Source organism: Gopherus evgoodei, chromosome 8 (assembly GCF_007399415.2).
Source record: "Gopherus evgoodei ecotype Sinaloan lineage chromosome 8, rGopEvg1_v1.p, whole genome shotgun sequence".
NCBI classification, from domain to species: domain Eukaryota; kingdom Metazoa; phylum Chordata; order Testudines; family Testudinidae; genus Gopherus; species Gopherus evgoodei.
The window spans coordinates 48,048,198-48,068,449 of record NC_044329.1 but is presented as its reverse complement, the minus strand read 5'-3'; the positions used below and the strand labels follow the sequence as shown (position 1 = coordinate 48,068,449).

The 20,252-nt window shown below is 42.0% G+C and overlaps 1 protein-coding gene across 12 annotated transcripts in view; it reads left to right on the top strand.

The window, feature by feature from the left end:
• Positions 1–20,252, top strand: part of PRRC2C (proline rich coiled-coil 2C) — a 135,368-nt gene that overhangs the window by 101,428 nt on the left and 13,688 nt on the right. For 8 of the 12 annotated variants that reach the window (XM_030572541.1, XM_030572540.1, XM_030572548.1 and 5 more), the window contains 6 exons: positions 779–982; positions 4,292–4,404; positions 7,150–7,286; positions 8,743–8,977; positions 9,660–9,782; positions 11,831–12,049. In XM_030572541.1, the coding sequence (XP_030428401.1) occupies positions 779–982; positions 4,292–4,404; positions 7,150–7,286; positions 8,743–8,977; positions 9,660–9,782; positions 11,831–12,049 (1,031 nt within the window). The remainder of the gene's footprint in view (positions 1–778; positions 983–4,291; positions 4,405–7,149; positions 7,287–8,742; positions 8,978–9,659; positions 9,783–11,830; positions 12,050–20,252) is intronic. The other 4 variants (XM_030572550.1, XM_030572551.1, XM_030572547.1 and 1 more) reach the window with 1 other exon arrangement.

The following is a 20,252-nucleotide window of genomic DNA, read 5'->3' as shown; positions in this document are numbered from 1 at the left end:
TATTGGGAGGTCTGATGTTTCCCTTATGATTTTACTGCATAGCCAGCTCGAGAGAGGGGGTTTTCTTATTTCCCTTTTCCAGTAGGGTAGATCCGGAAGATACTGTTTTGGAAGCTCCTCTTACCCACCTTCATCTTCAGCTGGCTGCACAGAATTTTTTGTGTATAATATAGCTGCTCTCCCCCTCCTTGTAGTCTTCATGCTGCTGACCTTGTGGAAACCAGTAGCTGTGGCAGCTACTCAGTTCCCATAGTTGTCTGAAAATCTCCAGATTTTGTTTTTCAGTAGTGCTGACTGAGGCCTCTTTGTAGTAGACACTATATAAACATGCATAATATGAGAGTATCGCACAAGAGTTTCAGATAACACAGGTTTCACTACTGTTACGCACAAACATTAATGGGAAAGTGTTTGACTCCCACTATAGCTTACAAAAGTGGTAAACAATTAAAATTTGATATCCAGTTAAATCCTCTTATATGTGGCCTTTAAAGGGAATATGTACTCCAATTCCAGCTGAGGTGACTGAAAAAGGTTTCTTACTATGGTAAACTGATATTCTCTGGATAACTGGAACAAAGTGCAATCATGTTTTAAGAAATATTAAGATTCAGGCACCCCAGCCACACAGCCATCCCTATAAGTACTTTTTTATTGTTCGCCCTTGCCTGTGGTAGTCGATGCTTCCAATGTTTTGTCAGACCTACTCAAACATAAGTTTTTGAATGATCATTTTAAATAAACTGTTTGATACATGTTTTTTTTTCCCCCAATCCAGGAGCTGGAACATACACTACCTCTTCACTGAGTACAAAGTCTACAGCCACCTCAGATCCTCCTAATATCTGTAAAGTGAAACCACAGCAGTTGCAGACAAACAGCCTTGCTTCTGCCAGTCACTTCTCCCAGCTTAGCTGCATGCCATCCCTCATTGCCCAGCAGCAGCAGAGTCCACAGGTCTATGTGTCTCAGTCTGCAGCAGGTAATAGTGTTTATGAGATTGGAAGGGAAAGGTGTTAGCTAGTTCTTCGTTTTCTTTGAAGTTCAGTAAAACAGGTTGGTAGCACTTTTAAAACAAAAAAAAAACCTAGTACAACTCAGATGAAATTATCTCTGAAATTAGTGATATGCTTCTGAGTTATTACATACTCTACGTTCCATTTTTACCACCTGCAGCAAAAACAGAATGACTGGAGGGCAGGTTACATACCTACTTATACCCTAATATTACCTTGTGCATATTTTGTGGTCAAGCTCTGCACTATATGGGTATAGAATGGTGTTATATTGACCAACATCCTTCAAAAGAAACTTCCACTAAATAAAACAAGTTTGTATCTTCTCCATATTCTATCTTTGTATTAATCCCTTTTTCTGTAACCTGCTTTGCATTTTTTAATTTTAAATCTGTATTTCTTTAAATTTAGTCATCTCTGGTTTTAATCTAATTTTATAAACTATTGCAGCAGTCTCTCTCTTCAGTGATACCTTTTTCTAACTATAAAGAAACTACATGGGTTTTTTTCCTTTAAATTGCATACATTAATATGTTCTTCACACAATGCTTAGTTCTAGAATAGGGCATTTAGAGGTCTGTCCAGAATTTACCATACCAGTAAATGTCATGAGATTCAAGATGTATGTGCTCAATTTATAAATATGCAAAAGCTCAAAGGGCAGGTGAGGCCCACCTTCCACTTGTACATAAGAATACCATAGTGGTTCAGACCAGTGGTCCATCTAGCCCAGTGTCCTGTCTTCTGAGCAGTGCACGCTACACCCGTAAGGGATGTGGTTTACATGCAGCGCTGGGAGAGCTCTCTCCCAGCGCTGCCGCTCTGACTACACTCACACTTCAGCGCTTTGAAATTCCAAATGTAGCCATACCCTGAGTCTCTTGCTAGTTGCCCTTCAAATTCTTTTTTGTCCTGCCCTATTTACTTTTACACTTGACTGCCTGTTTTACTCTTTTTTTAACCATGGTGGCATTTTTTGTTCCTCTGATTTTTTTTTTTTTGATTTTTTTTATTTTTTTATTTGAGGTTTACCTTTAGTTTGAGCCTCTATTGTGTGTTAAAATTTTTTAGCTTGCAGGCATTTCACTCTTATGGCTGTTCCTTTTAATGTTTGTGTAACTAGCCTCTTCATTTTGGTGTAGTTCCCCTTTTGGAAGTTAAATGCTATTGTGGTTGGTTTCTTTGGTATTTTTCCCCCTATAAGGAAGTTAGATTTAATTACATGACAGTTGTTCTTTCTGAGCAGTTCAGCTATATTCACCTCTTGAACCAGATCCTGTGTACTACTTAGGACCAAATTAAAAATTGCCTCTCTTTGTGGGTTCCAGGACTAGCTGCTCCAAGAAATAGTCATTAATAGTGTCTAGAAATTTTATCTCTGCATCTCATCCTGAAGTGATGTGTTCCCGGTCAATATGTGGATAGTTGAAATCCACCATTATTACTCAGTTTACTGTTTTTGTAACCTCTCTAATCTCTCTTAGCATTTCACAGTCACTGTCACCATCCTGGACAGGGAGTTGGCAATATATTCCTACTGCTATATTCTTATGATTCAAGCATGGAATTTATTCAAGCATGGTGCAGTTCGATTCACCAACGTTTTTTATTCTAGTTGACCCTGCTTTCTTTTGTACACAGTACACACACTCCCCCACCAACCTGCTCTGTCCTTTGTATATATATTGTCCCCTGATGTTACCATGTCCCGTTAATTATCATCGTTCTGCAAATTTCTGCTGGTCACATTATGTCCGTATCCTCACTTGATATCAGATAGTCAAGTTCATCCATCTTAATATTTAGACTTCTAGCATTTGTGTACAAGCACTTATAAAATTTGTTAATATTTGGTGTTTGCCTTCAAGGTGTGTAATTGAATGGGTCTTCTTCATTGACTGTTATTTTCAGCTCCTACTTGTCCTTTATCAACTTCTCTCCTCTCCTCTTTACTGGAATATACAAAATCCCCTTTAATAAATCCTGCTCTAAAGGATGTGTCTGTCTGAATCGTGTGCTCCTTTGTACCTGTCAGCTTTCACCCAGTCCTTAGTTTAGAAAATTCTCTACAATCTTAAATTTCACATGTCAGCAGTCTGATTCTGTTCTGGTTTAGGTGGAGCCCATCCTTCCTATATGTGCTCTTCCTTTCCCCAAAAGTTCCCTTGTTCCTAATAAGCCTGAATCCCTCCTCCTAACACTATTGTTTTATCCACGCACTGAGATACTACAGTTCTGTCTAACTGGCCCTGGGCATAGAACTAGAATTTCAGAGAATGCAACTATGGCCTAAATATGGCCTCCAGGACCTCTCTCCTACCTTTCCCTATGTCACTGGTATGTAGATGTAGCATGACTACCATCTCCTCCCCAGCACTGCCCATTCTTCTGTCTAGATGTCTCTAGAGATCTGCAGCCTTCATGTCCTGCAAGCAATTCACCATGCACTTCTTCCATCAAAAGCCCAACTGTCAATATTTCTAATAATCCAATCCCCCAGTTCAGCCACTGTGGTCTCAAGAGCCTGTACTTGATCTCTGTGAGCCAGGAGCTGCTTACACCAAATGCATGCCAATGCCACTTGCCCATAATGCAGGTAATCGTACCTGCTGCCTTCAGGGCAATATACTGGATAGCCCACTCTGCTGCTGGACTGCTACCTGCATTCTTTGTACTCTTGCATGGTTTTTTCCTATGTTTTGTTTGGGAGCGGTTTGTGGGGGAGCAAGCTTTATTGGCCCAAGTTTAGAGGATGTTTATAAGGTGTATCTTGATTTCATGTTCCCTCTCTAAACTCCCTTTTAAAACTCTCATTTTTTGCTCTTGTTCACTAGCTCCTTCGGTCACTTACGAGCTGGCTTTTTAAATCCCTGTTTTCCGTGACTCTGCCCCCTTGTCAAGGGATTCTGAAGGGATTAGGGATCCAAGGATGGCAGGCTGCTAGGCTCAGCACACAGTTCCCAAACAGACCACACTATAAACTTAAAGCGTGCAAACACACAACAGACTCACCCCAAGAGTCATGTAGTTGCTCCTCCTTCACCTGGAGAACTCCCTCACAAAACTCTCCTGTTCGCTAGCTTACTGAAAATCTCTTCCCACTCCAAATCTCTACCCCCGATGCTAACAGTCAGGCAAATAGTTAATCTAACTTGTAAATATGAAATAGAAAACTTCCTCTCTGGCTGCAGTTCCAACACTATGTGGAAATCTGCCCAGAAGGAAAATGTTTTAAATTCAGACACTAATTTTCATATTTTCCTGCGGTCCTGCAGCTCAGATCCCAGCTTTCTACATGGACACAAGCCACTTATTCAGCACTCAACATGCACGTCTTGCTCCACCTTCCCTGGCTCAACAGCAAGGTTTTCAACCAGGACTTTCTCAGGTATTTGAGGATTCATCTTACTGGACCTTCATTGTAAAGCTGTTATAACTTGAGTGGAGCTGATAGTTGCAGGGGGGAGAGAGAGCTCTGTAAATGCTAAATTGCATTACATTGCATTCCCAATCTATCATAGTTCAGTTTGACCATGTACACAGACTTTTATGGTCTTTCAGTCAACATTCATGTGAACAAAGATTTCTTTATAGCAGTATTCCAGTAGAAGCCCGCATTCTCAGAAATATATTGCTTCATACAGGAGTCTATGTTCACACCAGAAGTGCTCACTTGTTTTTCTTCCTGCAGTTGAGGAAGTTGTGTGCATATGTAATAGAAGGGAAGAATACTAATGAGTCCAGTGACTTGTGGGTGAATCAGAACATATCGTTTAGAACAGGGGATGGCAATCTTTCAGAAGTGATGTGCCGAGTCTTCATTTATTCACTATAATTTAAGGTTTTGTGTGCCAGTAATACATTTTCACATTTTTAGATCTTTCCATAAGTCTATAATATAGAACTAAACTATTGTATGTAAAGTAAATAAGGTTTTTAAACTGTTTAAGGAAACTTCATTTAAAATGAAGTTAAAATGCAGAGCCCCTCCAGACATCGTGACCCAGGCAGTGTGAGTGCCGCTAAAACAGCTCGCATGCCGCCTTCGGCATACCTGCCATACGTTGCCTTCCCCGATCTAGAAAGCAGTCCAGCCTCTCTTTAAAGAATTCAGATTGATAAATTAGCCAGCTCCTTTTGTAACTTGTTCCAGTGGTTGATTTCCCCTCTTGTCATTGTAAAGTTCTTATTCCCAGTTTGAATTCTTCTAAATTGACTTCCAGTCATTAGGTCTTGTTGTGTCTGTCTGCTATCTTAGCGTTCCTATTCTATGGACTATTAATTTTTTATAATGGAACACTGCTTATTACACAACAATGGAACAATGTTCCTGAAAGCCACGGCCAAAAGTTTGGTACTGAGGAAGTTTAATAAGTGAACTAGTTAAGGAAGTGTACCAACTTTCTCCACAAAGAAAACCTATGCACATGAATGCAGTAATTCTCATGTATGTAACAAGAAAACTGAATGTGAACTTTGCTGTAAATAGTCAATAAATCTTGTTTGTGATGGTCAGTTTCTATCAGGAAGGAATCTAGGTGTTTTTAAATCTGGGATTCCCCATATAGGCCAAAAATATAAAGCTCTTGTAGAAGAGAGTAAAGGAAAAGGTTGAAAAGTGTTTTAGATCTCCTAGATTTATCTCCTGCTAACTTTCTAAAGTACTCCATCCATCTGCCTGAGAGAATCAAGTCCAAGTGACTTACAGTGGTTTATAAAATATTAGTGCACAAGTCACATGGATTATCTTACTAAAGTTGCTCAGAGTATGAGTAATAAAGATCAAGTATTAAGATTGTAGCATGTAGTCCATAGACTAAAACGTTTGCCAATTATTAAAAAAGTAACTTGTGAAAAGTAACAACTGAATGCCTTGTGACGGGGTGAGGACTCGCCCATGCAGTGCCTCCTGCTAGTCATCTAGAGAATTAACTCTTCCAGCACAGTGTGTCCTCTGCAGGCCTGTGTCTCGCCTGCCGCTGGCCCTGAGTCCCTCCCAGACCCCAGTGCCCCTCTAAGTCAGGGTTCTGTCCCAGCAGCAGTAACCCCTCCGTCTCTGAGTCTCCCTTCCCAGGGAAGTCCCCCACCCCCTATCCCCACCTTGCCTCAGTGGCTGCTGCCAGTGATCATCTAGCCCCTGCTCCCTGGGGCAGACTGCAGTCTATAAACCACTCATCATTGGCAAGGAGGGTTTGGACCTGCTGCCTTTCCTAACCCTGGGCTGCACCTTTGCAACCCTAGTACCTGCTTGGGCTTTGCCAAGGCCTTCGGCCTGGGGAGTTGCTAGGCTGGAGCTCTCCCGCTCCCTCTGCCCTTCCCCAGCACTGCACCACCTCAGGCAATCTTTGGACCTTTTAGCAAGGCCTGTAGCCTGGGATTTCACTAGGCCGGAGCTCCCTAGTTCCCTCTTCTCTTCCCCAGTACTGCTCAGCGTCAGGTACCCTGCTCAGACCCCAGGCAACCAGGTCCTTTTCTCTCCAGTGAGAGAGACTCCTCCCAGCTCCTGGCCTACTGCTCTGTTATAAGGGCCAGCTGGGCCCTGATCGATGCTTCCTTAATCAGCCCGGCTTTTCCAGTTGCAGCCCAGGGTAGCTGCCCCACCACAGGCCTACATTTAATAAATGTACTACAGATAGTTTGCTCAGCTATCATTATCATAAACTCTGACTTCTCATTTGCTACTATATTACAGCAACTGCACATTCATAATGGTTCTGAATTCCTTGAGCATGATTGTTGGGATTTTTTTCTGTTTTATTGTTGGTCATCAGAATCAAATGTCTATAAAGTTTGGTCATAACAATTTTAGATGGACATTCACTTTAAATAGCCATGTTCATTGCCTCAGTAAGAAGTGAACTGTAATATCTTTCTAAGCTTATTTGGAAATGGAAATCTGTCAACTCTTCAGTAAAGTTAACTTTGCATTTAGAAAGTTGTGTGTTCACTTTATAACCTTTGTGTTTAATGTGCAACTACTTTTTAGTCTTTTTTAATTCCTTTATCAGTCCCATTGCACGTTAGGTACAGGCATGTTTTCCCTTAAGGGTTTTGACTAGGAAATTTTCAGTTACCAGGATTTTTGTGTGACCGTTCCTACACTTGGATATTTAATTATTTATTTTTGTTACAGCCCACTTCAGTTCAGCAGATTCCCATCCCCATCTATGCACCTCTACAAGGACAACACCAAGCCCAACTGAGTTTAGGAGCGGCACCTGCTGTTTCCCAGGCTCAGGAATTGTTCAACTCCTCCTTACAACCGTATAGGTAAATGTTTTTGCTTAAGTAAGAAAAAGCAACAAATGAGATCAGTCCATTGTAGTATTTCTTTCTTTCACCACTCCCCACCTTTTCAGACCAATATTGAAGCCTAATAGCAACTCTTAAAATCCTTGTTAGTTTGTGAATTCAGGCTTGAGATCCAGTAACAGAGATCTGACTTAAAATGAGCTACAAAGCTTAGGGACCAGTTGAAGACCTACAAAAATAAAACCTGCTACTTGTTAGAAATACTGTGGTCTCCCCCTAGTTAACTTACCAGCCAGAGTTCATTAGACATTTTATCTTCTCACCCTTTTTGCTCCTCTCAAAAAATCCACATATTCAAAAATGTCATTAATTCTGTGCCAAGCAGAATGTTGTTGAAAACTTTCATGGAAATTGAAAGAGGTAGCCTTCACGTACATAGTTTAATCAAAAGAACTTTGGGTGCTGTTGTGATCAACATCAGATGGTGGCTATTGGTGGTAGACTCTGTAGAGTAGATCTGAAAGATTACACTAACATCCAGTGTCCACAAATCCTTTCATTCACAACTCAGTCTCCTGCCTCTCCTAAGCATTTCATTGGGAGTCTTTTATATTGACTTTAATGAAGCTGAGTTGAGCCCCGTATGCACAAGAGATGAACTCCTATTCAGCAGATCCTATGCTGCTCATAACAGTGAGACTCCCTCCTGTTCCTAGAACTAAGGCAGATTTTTCCAGATGAGCTAAAAAAGCATCCTCTAATCTTTGACTGCTGTCTGAGAGAGGCTTTTAGGTAGTGCTTTGCTGTATTCCTGTGTAAAAACCCAAAATGAGTAGTATGGGGAGAATGTGTAAGGAAACCAAATATCAATTTAAATATTAAGGACCTTGTTCCCAGCAGTCAATGTCTCAGATAATACCAAACATTCATTGTTAAAAATACCCATTGATACCCAGTGACTAAGCGGGTAAGTATTATGGAGTCAAAGAATTAATGTACTTAGGGTCATCTGTGGTCAAGAGAACAAAACACTTTTTCATGCTCAGGTGCTGCTACTAAACTCTGTTATACTTCCCTCTGCCTGATGCTACAGGACAAAGACTAAGAACTGGAAGCAGACCAATCTCACATGTGGCAGTGCAATTAATTTAAACATTTCTTCTGTGTAATTTAAAATAGTTTAATATACTTCAGTACTAAAGAAATTAAAATAACTTACAAAATATTTTTTCAGATATGAAGTTTAGTTGACTTACAATACATTCAGAACCAGTACCCAGCAGCTCACACTGTCTTCAATGGGATCGATTGTGTGTGCAGCCATTTTGAATATCTAGCTCTCTGATTTTAATGCCGATAAAGGTCTAGTTCTGTTATTAAAAGAATGTTGTATTTTAATTTTTAAAAGCAGTTTCTCATATATTGTATCTGTAATGCAAACTAAAGCCTAATAACACAACTTATTCTTTTGTAGATCACAGCAAGCTTTTATGCAAAGTGGTCTGTCTCAACCATCGCCCGTAGTTCTGTCTGGCACAGCCTTACACAATTTCCCAACAGTGCAGCACCAGGAACTTGCCAAGGCACAATCAAGTCTTGCATTTCAACAGACTTCTAACACTCAGCCTATTCCCATCTTGTATGAACATCAGCTTGGTCAAGCTTCAGGACTAGGAGGCTCTCAGCTTATTGATACTCATCTTCTCCAGGTGAGAATTTTTTTTTTTTTTCAAGTTGAGGTCTGTTTCACTTATTGGAGCAAATAATGATAGGATGTAAAGAATGCTGGAGGAATTTTCTGATACCTTAATACTATAAAGTGCAGTGTATTGGACTCTATTATTCAGACCTACCTCTAACCATCTTGGATAGGTGAGATGCCAAATATCCATATCTGTTAACTGAAATTTGTATTTAAACTGAAATTTATGAAACCCCAAAATATTTGTAATACAGTGTTTCATCTGTATTCTGATATGTCATCTCTATAATATCTAGGTAGCATTGATGCCACGTTACAGGAAATCTTAACGGTTCCTTTTCTTCATTTTTACCAGGCAATCTGTTTTGTGCCCCAGCATTCCAATTCACTTGTAACAAACTATGTAGTTTAAGGATACCTCTGAAACTTAGACATAAAGACTTGACTTTTCAATAAAGACACTGTCCTGTGTTTGGATTGTTTTAAACAGAAATGGAGGCTTCACCACAAATTGAAATGTCTGTAATTTTCCAACTTCTTACGCTGTAGCCATTTTGCAGTTGAACTGACTTTAAATCCAGAATAAATTGCCATGCTCTTAACGTTTAGTAATCCTGGTTGTTGATAGTAACTTAATGGTATCCTGTTGCAATTTGTCAATATTTCTTTCTTTCTCTCTTTCTTTCTAGGCCAGAGCTACTCTCACCCAGGCTTCAAGTCTATATTCTGGACAAGTTCAACAGCCTGGCCAGAGCAATTTCTATAATACAGCTCAGTCTCCCAGTGCTCTTCAGCAGGTAAACTATGGCATGGTAAATTTCCTAAATTGCGTTTCTTTTTATTATCAATTTTATGGACTGTTGTTTTTTTTCTGACATTGTATACTTAAACCTAGGGAAATAAAGATTTTAAGATCATGATCCTAGAACTGAGAATTTGCAGAATAGAACCACCATAGTGACACACACGTTGCAAGAAAATCAAGTGATATACAAGTGCATATTAATGACATAAGTCTAAGTGGCAAAAGAGTGTTCCTACACCACTGTCTCTATAGTGCAATGGTTCTCAAACTTTTGTATTGGTGACTCCTTTCACTTAGCAAACCTCTGAGTGCAACTCCCACCCCCAATATAAATTAAAAACACTTTTTAAAATATTTAACACTGTTATAAATGCTGGAGGAAAAGCCGGTTTGGAGTAGAGGCTGACAGCTTGTGTGCCTCTTCTCTCCTCCTCCTCCTCCTTCCCCCCCCCCCCCCCCCCCCCCCCCGGCCGTTGTAATAACCTCACAACTCCCAGAGTGGTCCCAACCCCCAGTTTGAGAACCTCTGCTCTAGTGATAATAGAAGCAACACCCTACATAACAGTTAAGTAATATGAGTATCTGCTGTTTTTCATCGGAAAAAGTCAGAGGTCATAGCGCTTTCATAGAGAGCCAAATAATTACAGCATTTAGAGAGCAGACAAACAAAATAGCCTGTTTGCTAATGATGGCTTATGGCTCATCTCTGACTAGCTGAAACCTGTAAGACCAGTCACATTTCCAGGGGGACCAATGTGTGTACCCCAAATATGCAAAGTTGATTGAGTTTGCACGCAGTTGTCGGTCATACTTACTTGTGTATATCTAGTCTTATCCTGTGGCTCTATAGCACTACTTAGTTTTGAAGTTTAAGTGGTGCCAGAGTATTTCCAAGGAATTTAAGATTATATTTGAAAAAAATTGTTTTGATTTTGTCTTGTGCAAGCACTGTGTAATGTTTGCAAATCTAGTACCATTCAGTGGCTCACGTTTTGACAACTTAAGGTTTAGATTTTATAAAATGTTTCTAACACCTATTTCTAACATATGCAAACAACTGGCTATTTTATGACAAGTCTGTCAAGCATTAACTGCATGAATGAGGGATACCTCCGAAAACTGAGTAATACTTTAAATTCTATTGAAACTCAGTGCAAAATCCATCATCTGGTAGATTAGAAGTATCGTAAACAGTTAATATCCCCTCCAAATGAAAGACTTTGGAGGTCAAAATTATGGGTATTTATGTTTAACGTTTTCAGAAGTTCTGGTAAAATAGCTACTTGTAACCAACATTATGCTGCTTAAAGTAAATCTTGATTTTAAACTTGACTCACTGTATTATAGAGGATATTGTATCATTCTTTTAGAGGCCCTCAGAACATTTTTTGTGTGTGTATGGTGGGAGAGGGGTTCATGATTATGCACCATACCAAACAGATTAGGAGATGAAAGTATTACATAGTCAAGTAATTGTGTTTTTTACAAGTCCTTATCACTTCCATCCAGCAGTTAGTGTGCACATTTGGTTACGGTGACTCCTGTTAATACAGAACAGTGTCGTCAGGGGGTTGGATAGTACAGTCTACCGTTTCTGTTTTTAATCTTAAAACTCCATTTCTGTGTGCTCTTTGGCAAGTAAAGTCTAACTTTGATACCAGCAGCCAGCTTGATCATTTGAGCTGTTTGATGGAAAATTGCCATTTTTGTAACTATCTTGTAATTATCAGTTGAGTTGAATTTACTTTGTTACTGTGAAGGGCTATTGAAATGATAGAACAGTTAGGATCCAACCTGTAATTTGGTGCCTTTGTAACTGTTTCTGAAGTTCAACTATCCAAATGGATTAAGAAAGAACTAATTATAAAATTTCTACATAACAAATTGAGATTTATTTGCCTGCATCCCTCTAGGTGATAGTTTCGCTAATTAAGTGAAATATAATTTAATCTGAAATATAATTTAGTCTGAATATAATTTAATGACAAAGCCATCTTGATATAGTTAAGTAATTAAGCTTGTACTGTGGTACTGATATTTCCTTATTGTCTCCAGGTGACTGTACCTTTACCAGGCTCACAGCTTTCTTTGCCCAACTTTGGATCCACAGGACAGCCACTCATTGCTCTACCCCAGTCCCTACAGCCTCCATTGCAGCATGCCCCACCACAGGCTCAGGCTCAAAATCTGAGTAGGCCTGCACAAGTAAGCCAGTCTTTCAGAGGATTGATCCCTGCAGGAACTCAGCACAGCATGATTGCTGCAACTGGAAAGGTAATTACATGTTTAAGCCTAGAGTGCAATAATGAAAATGTTCCATTACTAATGTACACCATTTTTACAGCATCCAGCAGTGTTGTGAGCATGTTGGCAGGTTTTTTTTTTTTAAGAACTAAGGTCCCTGTCCAGATGATCTTAACATTTATAGAATCCTAGAATATTAGGGTTGGAACGGACCTCAGGAGGTCATCTAGTCGAATCCCCTACTCAAAGCACGGCCAGTCCCCAGACAGATTTTTACACCAGTTCCCTAAATGGGCCCCCTCAAGGATTGAACTCACAACCCTGGGTTTAGCAGGCCAATGCTCAAACCACTGAGTTATCCCTTCCCCCTTTAACAAGGTACACTGATCCTGGAAAGCTCTGTTCTTTTCCCCTCCACTCTCACAGGCTTGAAGTAATTTAGATGAAAACTTCCTTTCTGTACAAAAGGCCCAAAACAAAAGCCCAGCATTGTGGAGCCATCTCACACTATCCTCCACTGACCATGGTTATGAACCTTACAGATTATGTATGGCTATGCAGTCTACAACAGGAAATTAGTGAATGTTAGAGCCTTTTGTATTTGTACAGTAACTATTGTGGGTGCTACTGGAAATAAAAATATATACTTAGTTTGTCATGTATGATAAAAAGAGGATAGGATAGCAAACAATTGGAAAGGTATGTGGAGGTAGGGCACTTCAAGCCCTGTGTACATCTTGGTGGCTCAGGCAAGGTTTTTTTATTATTAACTTCCTTCTTGTGGCATTTTGAAAGAAGCTCATTTTAGAGGGATTTTAATAAAATGATGATGGCTTGGAAGACGAGGGCATTTCCATACATAGGGAACAGTGCAGAAAATGGCACATAGGTGGGCAGAAACAGGCAAAGAGGGCATTGAGTGTGGTATTGGTAGATCAGAGGGTTCAGGAGCTATGGGATAAGATATGAGTTTATATGTAGTCAGGTTGAATTCTCTGGAGCTTTGAAGGACAGGAGAAGGGTTTCAGTAATTAAGAGTAGATGATCAACACACTAATTCATGTTTTGGCTGTTGGGATTATGAGGAATTGGCAGATATTTAACTAAAACAACAACATGAAGTATTCTGGATTTTTTTCTTTTAACAGCAAACGTAATTTTTTAACAAAACAAGCATGTGTCCCTCACTTCTCACATTTATCTCCAGACTTCTTCTCCTTGTCCAGGTTTATTTATTCCACCCCCAACAATCATCTGTTCATTGAACTTTATGAAATTTTGCACTTTAGAGAGAGAGTTATAAGATTCCGTTTTTAAAAAAAAAATTGACAAACCCACACTGGGATATGTAGCTTATGATGGTACTACTACTGCACATCCTATGCAGTTGGTATCACCAGAAACAATAGCAGCTCATAGATGTTCTCAAGATAAAGATGGCCTCAATTATATCTCCACCAGTATCTCTAGTAGCAGTGCTCCTGATCCAAGCTCTGTGTTTACTGAGGCAACATGTCACACATTTTTGTGTGACAATTCATAATTGCATTTTAGAATTTGCTGGAAGAAAGGTGGGGCATTTTGGAAGTTGTATAGGAAACTGTTTGTTTGGGCTTTTGGCATCTGGGGAGGAATGTGGCACAGTTCATAAGGACATTAGTTGGAGATTTTGCTAAAATGATCAGCAGTGAAATAGTTGACGTAAATTAATTTTTAGATTTGAGTTAACTCATAGGGATGATGAAAGGGGCAATTCACAACTTCAGGGCCACGATTTGAGGCTGTTTGTGCTCGGAAAGGCAGGACTATGGTTTGTGTTTGAAGGTACACATCTACCTCAATATAACACTGTCCTTGGGAGCCAAAAAATTTTACCGTGCTATAGATGAAACCGTGTTATATTGAACTTGCTTTGATTCACCGGAGTGTGCAGCCCTGCGCCCCAACCCTCCCCCCAAGCACTGCTTACCACATTATATCTAAATTTGTGTTATATCGGGTGGCATTATATCGAGGTAGCGATGTATTCTTTTTATAAAGCTAGAAAAATAGCCGTTTTGAAAAGGGATCTTGAACTCTGAAAAACAGTTCTGTGCCAGGGCATTGACAAGTTAGTGATTTCTGTAGCAGATGCAGAGGAATTGTACTCAGTATAAAGTATTTTACAGTTTTTAATCCTACTGGAAACAGCAATAGTAGATCACATCAGGTGGAGTCTAGGCACGGATGAGCACTCAGAATCAGAGCACCTGACTCAATCCCAGTCTAGGTGCCCTTTCCCTGACCTTTGGGATCCTGACGAGTAGCATTATAGAGGTGAGGTGTTTGAGTCATGTTTATGTGGAATTTCTAAGAGCAGCTTTAAAATAACTGAAAAAATATATTTTGATGCCTCAAACCGATCACCCTCCATAAAGTTGGCATTAAAATGTCTTAGACTTTTTTGCTTGGAGCATAATAAAGGTTTTAAGTTCACCCATTGTTTTGATTTGCAACTGGCACCCTGATAAATGCCATTATTAAAAGACAGTGTCTAAATAGCTGATGGAATCTGTCTCGTCGTTTTATGTCTGGGGCAAGAGATGGCTTGGTTGCCAGCTTGAATCTGTTTTACTCCAGGACCTACTGTACAGAAGGCTGTGCACAGTTCCTGCTTACCTTTACAAAGAATAATTGCCAAGATTCAGTTTCTAGGGAAGAGCCTTGATATGGACTCCCTATGCTGCGTAACCTGTTTCCCAAATAGGGTGCCCAAACTCTCACCGCCCATACCAATGTGTTTTAATTTTAGAGTTGGCCAGGTTTTGAAACTTTAATTTATTTTTTTTAAGAGGCACTGATAGGTCCCCTGCTTGTTGGGTACCATGGCAACAGGTGTATTAGAAATAGCTATGACATTTATTATTGTGTTTTGTGCCTCACATTTGTGCATACAAAAATAACTTGTTCTAGCCCTGCTGTTAGACATTGACCAGTCTTTTCTGTGCATACTGCGCGTAGCGATTGTCTGGCTTTATTCTGATACCTCCCTCAGACTGTTCAGTTCCCAGCCCTGGGAATGAAGTGCTAATGATAATTTACCGTTTAGAGATACTGTTTGTAATTCTGCTGTTTTGAAGATATCACACAAGATTCACAATTATCCATTGCTCCACTCAGAGTCTGGGGATTCTGCTGTTGAGGTGACATGTTGCTTCTCTGTTTTCTTCACCCTTTTAGATGTGATCGTGTACATTCTTTTCTGGTTTATTTCTGTCACTGACTTATTTGATATCTTCATTTTTGAACAATTCTGACTAGAATATAGATGCTTGGGATACTGGCTGTTGGTCTGTACAGTACCTGAGTAGAGATGGAAAAATGTCGTGCTCAACTAAGATTCTGAAGGCCAAAAATTTAAGCTAGGTCAGGAATCCCTTTTTCCTACACAGCAAGCTGAAGACTCTATAGTTGGAAATCCTGTGCGATAACTTCAAATAATCAATTGTTCTTCTAATAGTGTCCATATAGGTGCTCCACTTCAGGTGCCTGTGTACCCCACATGCCTTCGATGGGGGATTTTCATTAGCAGTGTCCATTCAGCCCGCTCGTGCGCTTTTGATATCCTCGTGCCCCACACCGAGGCTGTCTCACACTGTATAAGCAAGCCATCCTCAGTCTCTTCTTAGCCCCTTCAACCTGAGATGGAGCTTGGCATATGTGCATGGTGTTTGCGTCAGATTTTGCTGTGCTTGTTTATCCCAGTTTAGCTAGCTAGTTCTTAGTTTGTAGTGGTGCTTCTTTATAAAAAAAAATTTTTTCTTTTCCTCTGGGAAATCCTCTCTGGGGAGAGCATGACCCTGGTCACTGGGGTTTAAACTGTGCCTCTCATGTAGAGAGGCTGTTCCAATCATCAATGGACACTCAAAGTGCCTTTGCTGCCTGGGAGAATTGCACTTCCCTCAGAAGTGTAACCTATATTTAGTTCTCAAATCTAAGACTTGGAAGAACCAACAAATCAGGCTCTGACTACTGATGATGGAGCATTCCCTTTGCCCCACTTCAGAGCCAGGTCACTGCCCTGTATGTTGTTCCTTGGTGGCGTTTAGCGCCCCTTCGACCTAGGCACAGCAGTCTTCCAGAAAAGAGAGATCCTCAGTCCTCCTGCGAACATCCTAAGAAGAGGATCGCTAATTACTCTCCCGAGAAACCCCCCCTCAAAAAGACCTTGTTGCCTGACTAGGTCAGCATCCTCAGAGATGACGTCCTTGAGTCTTGGTACTGTGGAGGCAAAGAATTCCTCCAGTACTCCTTTTCCCAGAGGTGTAGAGATGATACTCAAGGACCTCACCACTCCTGATGAGAACAAACCCAGATGCCACTCCCTCCCCCTTGTGGTCCTCAGTAGCCAGATTGGGATCCCTGGGCAGCTTCTTGCAGACAGTTTTCTAGGGCTCCAACCTTCTCCTGTTGGGATGATAGGGAGGCTCAAGCTTCTCCTCCCCAGCTACAGGAGAAAACATTTTAAGCCCAAGAAACTAGAACAGATGAAGAAGCCATTCCTCAAGCTACCATTTTGTCATCTTCTCCAGGTGAAGCTGTAGTGCCTTCTGTTCCATCTATGGCGGATGACTTTCAGCAGTTCCATGATCTTGTTAGGCAGGTAGCAGAATCCCTATAGATAATCCTAACCCAAGATGACGTATACTCTGTACTCTGCGACACCATCCAGAATTGCTCTTCCTATCAACGAAACTGTCCTGGAAACTGTGAAAACCATTTAGCAAGTCCTGGCTACAGTATTGGTAACGTGTAAAAGGGCCAATTCAAAAAAAAAAAAATTACGTATCCACTAAGGACACTTTCTTGTTCTTCTCACCCTCCACGTAACTCTCTGTGGTTGATGCAGTTAATGAACCGGGCAAGCAACATCATTATAAGTCCACCCCGTATGATAGAGACCAGAAGCACCTACACCTGCTTAAGAGAAAATCCTTTTCATTGGCAGCCCTACAGATGTGTATTGTAAATTACCCAGTGCTGATGGCAAAGTATATTTTATGTAGTTGTGAACAGTTTGCATTGCTTATTGAACACTTCCACCAAACCAAAGGGACCAGTTTCAGGTCACAGTGACTGAGGGACAATTACTGGCCTGAACATCTCTTCAAGCAACTCTGGATGCTGCAGATAGAGTGGGTTGCACTATCTCCACAGCAGTGGTGATGATCAAGGCTTCCTGGTTTACAGCTATCTGGCTTCCCCAGAGAAGTCCAGAATATGATAGAGTACTTTCCATGTGATGGACTCAGTCTGTTTGTAGAAAATACCAATGAGTCATTGCGTACCCTTAAGGATTGTGGGGCCACGCTACACTCATTAGGTGTCTACACACCTTCAAATAAAAGGAAGTTTTAGTAGATCAGGAACAGCTCAAAGATCCGGTCTCGTGATTTCTGGGTTTCAGAGACCAACAGAACCTCTTAGAAAGAGACAGCTTCCAAAGAAAGAGACCTTCTAACTCAACTGATGTCTATGCAGCAGCTTTCATTATCACAACGTCTGTTTTGACGGGATGGTCAAAGGTTCAAACCCCCCACTTCTGTTTGCTTGCCAACTATAATGTTTTGCCCACCTTCCTCCATTTGGAGACCAATTCTCCCATTTCCAACCAGCATGGGGGTATATCACCTTCGGCAAATGGGTGATGGAAATAATATCATGCTACGCCATCCATTTTACTTACCTTCAGTCTCCTCATTCCACTTTTCCATCCCCCTTCATGGACTCCTCTCTTAAGTCCCTGTTCAGACAGGAAATAAACTTCCTTCTTTGTTTAGGAACAATAGAACTTGTCCCCAGTCAGCATGGAGGAGAGGCTTCTACTGAGGTATTTATTTGTACCAAATTAAAACAGAAGGTGGAGACCAATTCTAGATCTAAGATTCCTAAACCTACTTGTGAGGCCTCAGAAGTTCAGGATGGTGATTCTCTGGCAGCTATAATTCTTTCTGTAAATTCAGTGGGTTGGGTTTTGGCCCTTGACCAATACACTCATCCTACAGAAGGTTCCTGCATTTTGTTGTAGGTGAGGATCGTTTTCATAGAATATCAGGGTTGGAAGGGACCTCAGGAGGTCTAGTCCATTCCCCTGCTCAAAGCAGGGCCAATTCCCAACTAAATCATCCTAGCCAGGGCTTTGTCAAGTCTGACCTTAAAAACCTCTAAGGAAGGAGATTCCGCCACCTCCCTAGGTATCCCATTCCAGTGCTTCACCACCCTCCTAGTTAAAAAGTTTTTTCTAATATCCAACCTAAACCTCCCCCACTGCAACTTGAGACCATTACTCCTTGTTCTGTTATCTGGTACCACTGAGAACAGTCTAGATCCATCCTCTTTGGAACTACCTTTCAGGTAGTTGAAAGCAGCTATCAAATTCCCCCTCATTCTTCTCTTCTGCAGACTAAACAATCCCAGTTCCCTCAGCTTCTCCTCATAAGTCATGTGTTCTTCTTCGAGTGCTTGCTCATATCCATTCCAATTAGGTGTGCGCGCGCCGCGTGCACGTTCGTCGGAGACTTTTTACCCTAGCAACACTCGGTGGGCCAGCAGGTCGCCCCCTGGAGTGGCGCCGGTATGGCGCCTGATATATACTCCTGCTGGCCCGCCCGCTCCTCAGTTCCTTCTTACCGCCCGTGTCGGTCGTTGGAACTGAGGAGCACGGCTAGCCGTTCTCCACCTCCCTAGCGTTTCACTCTTCTGCAGTCTAGTGTATATAGTTCAGTTATTATAGTAATAGTTGTAGTTATAAAGTTAAGTAAGTATAGTTGTAAATAGTTTTACTGAGGATCGGGGGTTCGCCCCTTTTTCCTCCCCGCGGTGCCCGGGCCCATGCCCAGTTCACCCGGCTTTAAGTCTTGTGCGGCCTGTCATCGGCCGATGCCAACAGGAGATCCGCATGACTCCTGCCTGAGGTGCCTAGGCGAGTCCCACCTTGTGGACAAGTGTCGGATCTGCAAGGCGTTCAAGCCCCGAACGAAGAAGGAGCGGGACAGTCGCTTGAAGCAGAGCCTGATGGAGGCAGCGCTGACTCCCCCACCGTCGGTGTTGGGCAGCAGGAAGCCTTCCACGCGTTCAACCTACCTAGCGAAGTGGAAACGCTTCTGCTGCTGGTGCAGTCAGCATGGCCACGACCCACTCGCCGTGCTAGTCCCCACCATCTTGGACTACGTGTGGTCTCTCAAGCAGCAGGGCTTGGCGATCCCCTCTCTACTTGTCCACCTCACGGCTATATCCACCTTCCACCCAGGCGAGGCTGGCAAGTCTGTATTTTCTCACCCAATGGTGTCAAGATTTATCAAGGGCCTGGAGCGACTCTACCCTCAGGTCAAACAGCTTACCACTACTTGGGACCTGAACCTGGTTCTAACCAGGCTCATGGTGCCCCCCTTCGAACCCTTAGCCACATGCTCGCTGCTGTACCTATCCTGGAAGGTGGCCTTCCTAGTCGCTATTATGTCGGCCCGGCGAGTCTCGGAGCTTCGGGCGACCGTGGACCCTCCATATACGGTGTTCCATAAGGACAAGGTACAGCTGCGACCGCACCCGGCGTTCCTCCCTAAGGTCGTCTCCGCCTTTAACCAAGACGTCTTCCTGCCAGTCTTTTACCCAAAGCCGCATTCATCCCGAAGAGAGCAACAGCTCCACTCCTTGGATGTCCGAAGAGCTCTCGTGTTCTACATTGAGAGAACTAAACCCTTCCGGCGTTCACCACAATTGTTTGTGGCAGTAGCGGAACGCATGAGAGGCATGGCAATCTCCTCCCAGCATATCGCATCCTGGGTCACGTCCTGCATCGGGACATGTTACGACTTGGCCAGTGTGCCAACGGGACCCATTACCACCCATTCTACCAGGGCTCAGGCTTCCTCGGCCGCGTTTTTGGCTCATGTCCCCATACAGGAAATCTGCCGTGCGGCCACATGGTCTTCTGTGCACACCTTCGCATCACACTATGTGCTGGTACAGCAAGCTAGAGACGATGCCGCTTTTGGCGCAGCAGTTTTACAGTCCGCAACGTCTCACTCCGACCCCACCGCCTAGGTAAGGCTTGGTAATCACCTAATTGGAATGGATATGAGCAAGCACTCGAAGAAGAAAAGACGGTTACTCACCTTTGTAACTGTTGTTCTTCGAGATGTGTTGCTCATATCCATTCCACACCCGCCCTCCTTCCCCACTGTCGGAGTAGCCG